The sequence below is a fragment of the Vespa mandarinia genome, chromosome 15 (assembly GCF_050613455.1).
Source record: "Vespa mandarinia isolate Hongniang chromosome 15, ASM5061345v1, whole genome shotgun sequence".
Lineage (NCBI taxonomy): Eukaryota > Metazoa > Arthropoda > Insecta > Hymenoptera > Vespidae > Vespa > Vespa mandarinia.
In genome coordinates this window covers 4,647,501-4,657,361 of record NC_140824.1, presented here as the reverse complement: position 1 = coordinate 4,657,361, position 9,861 = coordinate 4,647,501, and the positions used below count along the sequence as shown (strand labels likewise).

Here is a 9,861-nt window from a genome sequence, read left to right as displayed (position 1 = left end):
ACGGAGTCACATTGTACCTACGTACCTACCAACCTACCTATACCTACCTACCTTTTTACATATGTATATATATACATATACACACACACACACATATATATATATATATACATGTACGGACGTATGTACGTGTAACAGATATTCACATAATTGTATCTTGAAAAGTAACAAAAGGGTTCGCATGAACGAGTCCTTTTACAAAGCACTGGCGGAGAGCTTGAGTAGCGAAGAAGGGAAATACATAGTTCGTGGAAAGGGAATACAAAGATAGAGTGGTAGAAAAGACCACAGGTGTAGTAGATGCGCATATAGAGAGAGAGAGAGAGAGAGAAAGAGAAAGAGGGGTTGATGTAAGGGGTTGTGTAGAGCAAGAGAGAAATAAAGAGGTTGGTATAAGGGGTTGCATAGGGCAAGAGAGAGAGAGAAAGAGAGAGAGAGAAATAGAAATAGTGAGTAGGTGGAGAATCAAGGGAAAATATCTCGTAGATGCCGTGCTCTGAAAACAACAAAAAAGAAAAAGTAACAAAAAAATGGAAAAACGGGGATGGGGAGGAAAAAGAAGGAGAAAAACTGTTATAGTCAAAGCACGTGAAAGGCGTGCTTATCAAAGTATTAAATAGTTCTCTTTCTCTATCTATATTTTATTTCTTTATACAGGTTAAAGCCAAGTCTATATGGATTTTTCCCGAGCAAATTCTTATCGATGAAGAAAGAAGGAAAAAAGGAAAAAAGGAAAGAAAGAAAGAAAGAAAGAAGGAAAGAAAGAAAGAAAGAAAGAAAGAAAGAAAGAAAGAAAGAAAGAAAGAAAGAAAGAAAGAAAGAAAGAAAGAAAGAAAGACAAAAGGAAACTAGTACGTTAAAGAAGAAGAAGAAGAAGAAGAAAAAAAGTGCGTAAACCGATAAAGGCTTATCGAGAGAAGAGTGTCGAGAAATCGTAGAACGAGAGAGAAAGAGAGAGAAAGAGAGAGAGAGAGGGGGGGGACTTCCGTCCAGGGAATTCTCACCCCTACCTGATTGGATAGCCTGGAGAGAAGGTCGTTTTCGGGGGTAGTATAATAAACGCAGGGCAAAAGAAATATGGCGACCGATCGAAGGCGACGGTGGTGGTGGTCGGAGACGGTGGTGGTGGTAGTGGTGGCGGTGGTGGTGGTGGCGGCGGCGGCGGCGGTGACGGTGGTGGTGGTAGTAGTAGTAGTGGTGGTGCTCGTGACGCATTCCACACGGCGTCTTTCAGCGTCCCTCGGCGGCGCCACCGTCAACCAACCCCCGCAGTTCGATTGGAAGCACCGGCCGGCGTCGGCGGAAGCCGCGTTGCTCTCTCACGTTACGATCGTCGTTCATTCGTGCCCTCTCTCTCTCTTTCTCTCAAACACACACACACACATACACACACACATACACATACATACACTTACACGCACACGCACACACACATACACACACACTGTTATACACGGATTCACTTTTACTCGCTACATCTATATATTTTTCTCTGTCTGTCTATCTCTCTCTCTCTCTCTCTCTATCTATCTTTCTCTCTCTCTCTCTCTCTCTCTCTCTCTCTCTCTTTCTCTCTCTCTCTCTTTCTCCCTCTAACTTATAGTGTTACTCTTCTTACCGGAGTCACGAGAAAGTCATCGCGTCGTACGTTTTCTATCTATTTGTCTGTCTGTCTGTCTGTCTGACTGTCTGTCTGTTTGACTCCAGTCTGTGAGCCCTTTACTCGCGTGAACATTTATTCTTCGCATTTCATGCGAACGCGCTGTTCGAAGCTGTGCGTCTTGGGTAAAAAGCAAGCACTCTAGAGATAGTGCTCCAAAAGAGATACGAACAAGAAGTGAAAGAAGAAGAAGAAGAAGAAGAAGAAGAAGAAGAAGAAAGAAGAAAGAAGAAGAAGAGGAAGAAGAAGAAGAAGAAGAAGAAAGAAGAAGAAGAAGAAGAAGAAGAAGAAGAAGAAGAAGAAGTAGTAGTAGTAGTAGTAGAAGAAGAAGTAAAAGAAGAAGAAATAGAGGAGGAGTTCAACGCGCATGTGTACGTGTGTGTGCGTGCGTGCGTACGTGTGCGTGTGTGTCAATGACACTTTAACTCGGATCATTCTCCCTTGTTTTTCTATTTTATCTCGTTCAATTCTCTATTTCCATGTTCGCCATCCTGTATTCCTCTACTACCCTCGTTCACTCTTTCTCTCCCTCTCTTTCTCTCACTCTCCCTCACTCTCTCCTACTCTTTCTCTCTCTCTCTCTCTCTCACTCTCTCACTCACTCTGTATGGTTCTACACGCGAGCTTTCCCAACAGTTAGACAACAGGATCGATTGTGTCTCGCGTGAATAGGATCGAAGAATTTTTCATAGTTAATTTAACTCTTGTTCTATCTTCTCTCTCTCTCGTCCTTTCTCTCTCTCTCTCTCTCTTTCTCTCTCTCTGTCTCTCTCTCTCTCTCTCTCTCTCTCTCTCTCTCTCGTACACACAAACACACACCCTCTTGTCCTTTTTTATACTTCTATCCTTTTCTTTCCAATACGTTTCGTCTGTTCGATCGTTCTTACCTCAAGCTTTTATTTATTTATTTATTTATTTTGTTTCTTTTCTTTTTTTTTTCTATTAACGTACTCAAATAACGTACCCATTCAACCAGATTGATATCATTGAGTTATATTTCGATATGATAACATTGAAATATTATGAGTTTTCTTTAATAATATTGACAAGATAGAAGAATATTTTTATTAAGCTTAAACGTAAACCTTCGATCGCGGAATGTACGAGTTTAAAGAGTAACGTTCACGATGCTTATCTTCCTTGGTGAGGTTTAAGCATAGGGCAAAAGGGCAATAGAAGGCAAGCTTACCCTTAGTTGATCTTTCAACGTGTTAAGAAAGCTAGTCGATTTTACACAGGTAGAATCAACAGTTACGTGTGTACGTACTCGTTGTACAGTGTGTGCCAAGCGTTGATTCTTTCGCTACGTTTGTGTAGAGCAAATTCGAATTTGCGTTTCCCTCTGTGCTTCTCGGGTTTTTTTCATCCACTATCTCTTTCACTATCTCTCTTTTTCTTTTATATATATATATATATATATATATATATATATATATATAAATATATATATACATATATTTATACACATCGATTTTTGTAGCACTCCGACGATATAACGAATATTAATATTCTGTCTGCGATGGAATAACGAATATTCATGTTTCTCTCTCTCTCTCTCTCTCTCTCTCTCTTTCTCTTTCTCTCTTTCTCTTTCGGTTTCATTCTGCTATTTATTTTTCATCCCTTGTTTTACTTATTAAAAGTAACGACTCGGTCGTTTAATATATTTTAATATAGTTTAATATTGTTTCAAAGATATCTTTCGATCTTTGGATTCAAATTTATTTATGTATTTATTTTCTTTTTTTTTCTTTTTAATAAAATTTTAACATATTCAGCACATTTCTCGTATAATGTGTATGTCTGTGTCGATGTGTGTGTGTGTGTGTGCGAACGTGTACACTTAGAGATGTAGTGCCATGCTCGTTTACAAGTTTCTCGCGTAATAATTTGTCGCTCGATTTGGTCGTACGTTAAGGGAAAATTCGTTTATCGATTCTAGCCGATAAACATATTACACGGACATTTTCACTGTCGATATCGTTTCTCAAGGAGGATTCTAAATACGAGACGACACCATTGCAAGCCGTCGCTACGTCCAACGTTAAGCCAAACGTGTACTCTGTGCCGCCTCTTAGCCTTTCGAACTTATCTAGAAAATGTCAATAAAATGTCACACGAGTACGTCTATTGGAGCGTGTTTAAATGACTCCATGCTTAGATTTATATATATATATTTTTTATGTATATATAATTCCTGAGTTTTGTTCGACGAAAAATAGAGACAGAACAAAAAAATTTGTTTCATTATTATTATTATTATTATTATTATTATTATTATTATTATTATTATTATTATTATTATTATTATTATTATTATTACATAAACTTATTTATAACTAATTTATTAATATCAATATTATTATATTATATTATATATAGTATATATACTTGATATTCTTATTATAGCACGTCTTATATAACAACGTTTGTCCTTTTATTTTCTTTTCTATTTTCTTCTTTTCTTTTTTCAAAAGTTTAAAATAAATTTTTTTTTTATCTCATCGATTTGTACTCTTTGTATTTTGTGAGGGAAAAATTTGTTAAAAATTTTTAAAATTTAAAGAACGGTATCACGGGGATCAAAGGGAGGGTATCACGTTACGTTCGTCTCAGACAGGTCATTTTCAAGATCATTAATCTTACGGAGACTTGAGAAGGTTTATGGGATAGGGATAAAGAAAATTACTCTAAGATATTCGGCTATTCGGTTCTTCAATTTTTTTTTGATAAAAAAAAGAAAAAAAAAGGAATGTAAAAATGTTTATCTAATTATCATTGTTAATTACTATTAATTATTATTATTATTATAATTATGGTGTAGGGTGGTAAAATATTACTGTATGATTCGATTACTCGATACACGAGTTCTTTTAGGGATAGGAAAGAGGAAAAGGAATTCTCATTCGATTATGATAACTGAATTAAAAAAAAAGAAAAAAATTATTACTGTCATGTCGAGGAAAGAAAATAAAATTGCAGGATGATTTGACTACTGGAATCTAGATCGTTTATTTTTACTTGTAAATTTGACGGAAATGAGAGAGACGCAAAAGTCTAAAAGAAGAAAAGAAAAAAGAAAAATTTAATGTTTTGTTTAATTATTGTTATTATAGTAAAATGAGCAGAGTATGCCTGTGAGAGAGCTAGAGAGAGAGAGAGAGAGAGAGAGAAAGAGAAAAACGTAATAGTTGAAAAAGTGTCACGCTCATGCTTTCATTAGACGTTTTAAATAATAGGCGCGAGGATAAATGGGCCGGGAGAATTATCTTTCCGCTTTTTAAACCCTTTTCATATTATTTTTCTTTTTTTTTCTTTTCTCCTTTTTTGTTTTTTATTTTATTTTCGTACCTTTTCTTTTCTTTCCCCCAGGTTTCGAAGCTCATCGAGTCGATGATCGACAATGCCGATAACTCGCTCGAACTAACAGTTTACACGTAGTACTTGCGTTCCAATCTTTGTTAAAAATTAAAGTCGATGTTTTACGTTATCTCACTGTATCCTTTACGTAACGTTTGATCCAATGTTTAACATTATTTATAACAATGTTTAACGTCATAGAAATGATTTAATACGAATTCATATTTTCGAATTGATTACAAGTCAATTACCGTTATGATATTATAGATTTTTAACTACGAATATATTTTAACAATAATTTTATTGGATCGAATGATCGTAAAAAATTTTAACAGGATGAGCAAGAAAGAACCGCGATAATGATTAATAGATTGTATTTATCTTCTGTTCCATATTTTTCTCTTCTCTCTCTTTTTTTTTTTTTTTTTTTTTTAACAAATTAACAAATACACACAGGTCTGAATACGTTTCGCGTATTAAACATTTAATATGCTTTAATTTTCCAGCCACACGAATTTAATTAAGTTAAATGATTTCCATCGTGTTATGAAATCAATTTCATGATTATCGGTACGATCGTGGCTCATAAAGATAAAAAAAGAAAAAAAAAAAAAAATGAAAAATAAAAGAAATGAAGTAAAATAAAATTAAATGAGAAATGAGATTTTAATCATCTTTTTTTATAACATAACTTTTTTGATACAATAATCGTTCAATTAATATTGATAATTATTTAACTAAGACATTATTTCAAGTTTTATTTATAATTCATTATGTATTTATATGTTTTGAAATCGTCACGATTTCTACCGTCTTGCACATAGCTGACAAAAAAGATATGATTAAAGATAAAGAAAAAAAAAAAATAAATAACAGAAAATTAAGAAGAGAGAGAGAGAGAGAGAAAATACAAAAATTCATAAAAGCTCATACGATTTCTCTCCATTTATAGAAATCCATTTTAATTGTACGTTTCACGGTAATATCGGATTACCTAATATCTATTCAGCGATGGTGGCTACGTAAACAGTACGTTTCAATCGCACTCGTAGAGATTTTACATGAAAGAAATTATTTAATTTACTCGGCGAATAACCGTTGAACAATTTGCATTCAGGAGTAAATCGATCTTTACAATCGGACGAAATAATTTGTTTTATTTGTTCACAAAATTTCATATAATGTAATCGGAACATTAGGATAATAACCATATATCATTGTACTCTATATTTTTTTTCATTTTGCAAAGAAATTGAAAAGTTTTTATTATCGATAAAAATTACATATATATATATATATATATATATATATATATATATATATGTATATATGTATTATTTAACATATAATTTATTCTAATTAAAGTACAACATTTGTCATGATAAAAAATAATTATAATATAGCGCTTTGAACAATATCGAATTAAAATCGAAATATAAACACCTATGAAGCAAATTGATGTCGAGATAGGCTCGACTTAGAAGTTCAAAGGGTTAAATATCTTACGATTCACACCAAACACACATACACACACACACACACATACATATGTACGCGCTTATGCACGTACATTGCACGGATATCTAGATTACAACGTATCCATACATACATACATACATACGTGTCATGTCCTTCTTAAGATAAGAGCTTTCGACGGGATGGTTAATATGCTCTATCTTTCGAGCATACTTGTGCATCGCGAAATGAAAAGGAATAGCAGGAAGGATTTAAGGCAACAAAAAGAAATGAGAGACAGAAAAAAAAAGGAAGCACTAAGAGAAAAGAGTAGAAAAAAGAATGAGAAAATAGAAAAAAGAACAAAAAAAAAAAGATTCTTCATCGATGGAAAAGTAATTATGGTTATATACGGTTAGGGTGGTATTCGAAAGGGGTTAAAAAGAAAGGAACGCAAGAAGCTAGAGAGTTATTGCCCTCGGATCATCCCTCTTTTCTATCCCTTTTTCTGTCCCACTCGTTCTCTTTCTCTCTCTCTCTCTCTCTCTCTCTCTCTCTCTTTCTCTTGTTTCACTTATACGTCTATCTATATCTTTCTCTCTTTTTATCGTAGAGTAGAACGAAACGTTTCGCTGATATGTATAAAAGAGAGAGAGAGAGGGAGACAGAGACAGAGGGAGATAGGACGTCCACTTGACACGATCTCGTATTGGTTCGCAGGTTTAAAGAGTTTCGATCGACGTTACACGGTTTCCCTTCGAGACACTCGACCCTAGTGACTGAAAGCAACGAAAGAGATAGATAGAGAGAGAGAGAGAGAGAGGAGAAGGAGAGAGAAAGGAAAGAAAAACAAGGAAGGAAAGAAAGAAAGAAAGGAAGAAGAAGAAGAAGAAAGAGAAAGAAAAGAAAGAAATAAATAAAGGAAGGCAGGAAGGAAGGAAGGAAGGACGGAAAAGGAAAGAAGGAAGGAAGGAAGGAAGGAAGGGAAGGTGTCCTATCAACTGACACGTGTGCTGTGTATTTGTGTATACGTGTTCTTTTTTTTTTTATATCTCTGTGTGTGTTTTCCAATTCTCTCTCTCTCTCTCTCTCTCTCCTTCTCTGTCCATCTATCTATCTGTCTATTTGTGTTTTCCTGGACGTCCATTTTACACTGAAGAAGAAGAAGAAGAAGAAGAAGAAGAAGAAGAAGAGGAGGAGGAAGAGATCGGACAAGAGTCACGGTTACGAAGGTGCAAAAGAGAAGGAAGACGAGGAAGAAGAAAAGAAACGAAGGGTGGCGAAGTGAGAGAGAAAGAAAGAAAGAAAGAAAGAGAGAGAGAGAGAGTGAGAGCGAGCTAGGAGAGGAGAAAGGAAAAAAAGTTTTCTGAAGCGTTCGCGAACGCCTCTCTTCTTTTCAGTGTGTTTAAAACCGTCTCGACGAGCTTACGGTCGAATAAAAAGAGAACGAAGGAAGGATCGATCCAAAGAAAGAAAGGGCCGTGCATGTTTAACTGTGGACTATGGCAAGGATCCGTAGTCGCCAGACTATCATGATTCTCGGTTATCTCGCGATCGGCGTAGTCCTCGCGCAGAATCCTGTTGAGGAGAAGACAACCTTCGAGGCTGCTTTTCAAGGTAATCATTTATTTCAATTTTAATAATTAACGTTTATTAAAAGTAACATTCTTGATCGTCTATCGATTCGTTTAAAGAGAGAGAGAGAGAGAGAGAAAGAGAGAGAGAGAGAGAGAAAGAGAAAAAAAAGATGTAACAATCATCTGCACTATTGAACATTTATATCTTACGAGCCTTATGGATAATTTCAAGGCCATTTAGATTAGAGATTCCCCTTTCGAAAGGAACAACGGCGATTCCCTATGAAGTGAGTGGAAGAATAAGTCGAACGGACGGCAGGCTAGCTAGCAGCTAACTCACCCTCGTCATCGTGTTCCGTTTACAGCCTTAACTGAATAGGCATCAAGCGAGTTTGAAAGCAACCCCCGTGGAAGATTCGAACCGAGTGGCCCATAGAACTTTGACTCTTCACCCTAGTATTCCTCCCTTAGCTTTTTAAATCCTCAATTTTTGCACTCGTCCTTTTAAAAGCTGTCAGCCTTCGGAAGACCTTCTTCTTGCTTTTAAAATTCTCTTTCTCTTTTAACTTCTATCATAATCGATTGTTGTTGTCTATATGAACGTAAAGAGAGAGAGAGAGAGAGAAAGAGAGAGAGAGAGAAATTCTTTTCTTCTTCCTCTTAACGCCGCCCTGTTCCGCCCATTGCAATACTTCGATTACATTCGATCAATGAATCACAGTAATATTAAAGGATCAAAACCTTCTTTAAAACGTTAAAAGCGATCAGCCATACGAATCGATCCATTGCACGACACACTGTTTTCATAGACCTCACAAAAGAGCCCTCTCCTCTACCTCAGTGCCTTCTATCGAAGCTACCTGTTGACCTCGGAAGCTTTTAGACATGGACCTGTTGTCTTGTAACCGACAAGAGGGCACGATTATGTCATATTATCCGTATAACTTCGTATAGTCTTTAGTTACTTAGTATATTACACTGTAGTCTATGATTCTACAAATATCTAAACATCTAGGTATTCATGAAGAAAACTAATCCATTAAAATAAATTAAACAGTACCGTCGTCGTTTTTATTGAATCGATACTTTTAATAAAATCTTCGATAATACAGAAGAAACAAATATTTTTCGTTTGCAATGAAATATTAATGTTATCGTTTTATGGTAAAAACGTTGACTCTCGTTATATTATTATCCTACTTTATAACTTCGAATAGTTAGATATAGATAATCGAAAAAAATTCATTAAGAAATCCCATTGTCGTCATTATCGCATTTACCATCTTTTATCCAATATATTTCGAAACGTATTAAAAATGTGATTGTGTCGTATCATTTATAATTTCGAATATTTTGTACGTTTAAATATCATTAGAAAAAAAAAAAAAAAAGAAAAAGAGAAAGAAAAAAAAATCTCATCCTTTATGACAGCATTGCCATCTCGTAATTTTCACCTAACCGATCCTTTTAATAAAATCTCGGGTAATATTGAAAAGCGAAACATTTCCATTCGTAATGAAATATTACAGTCCCGTTTTATGGTTCAAACGTTGATCTCGTCTCGTATTATTATCCCCAGTTTATAACCGAAGAAAATTCATTAAGAAATCCCATCGTCGTCATTATCACATTTACCAAACGATCCTTTATCCAATATATTTTGAAATGTATTCAAAACCATAACGAAATAATTCCATAGCCTTGTATGTATCTACTATGGTTAAAATAAACTCGTCGAGCTCGGATCTGAGCGTCGGCATGCTAATAAAGATAAATTACATTAGGCGGTGATAGTAGTAGTAGTAGTAG

General features: G+C 35.1%; 1 protein-coding gene across 2 annotated transcripts in view; it reads left to right on the top strand.

Moving 5' to 3' along the window:
* Window positions 1–1,182: 1,182 nt before the first annotated feature.
* LOC118449696 (pikachurin) overlaps window positions 1,183–9,861 on the top strand; it is a 41,662-nt gene continuing 32,983 nt past the window's right edge. Inside the window, exons 1-2 of one of the 2 annotated variants that reach the window (XM_085661637.1) lie at window positions 1,183–2,031; window positions 7,196–8,092. In XM_085661637.1, the coding sequence (XP_085517763.1) occupies window positions 7,978–8,092 (115 nt within the window). In that variant the 5' untranslated portion in view covers window positions 1,183–2,031; window positions 7,196–7,977. Of the gene's footprint in view, window positions 2,060–7,195; window positions 8,093–9,861 lie in introns of both variants that reach the window. The other variant, XM_085661638.1, reaches the window with a different exon arrangement.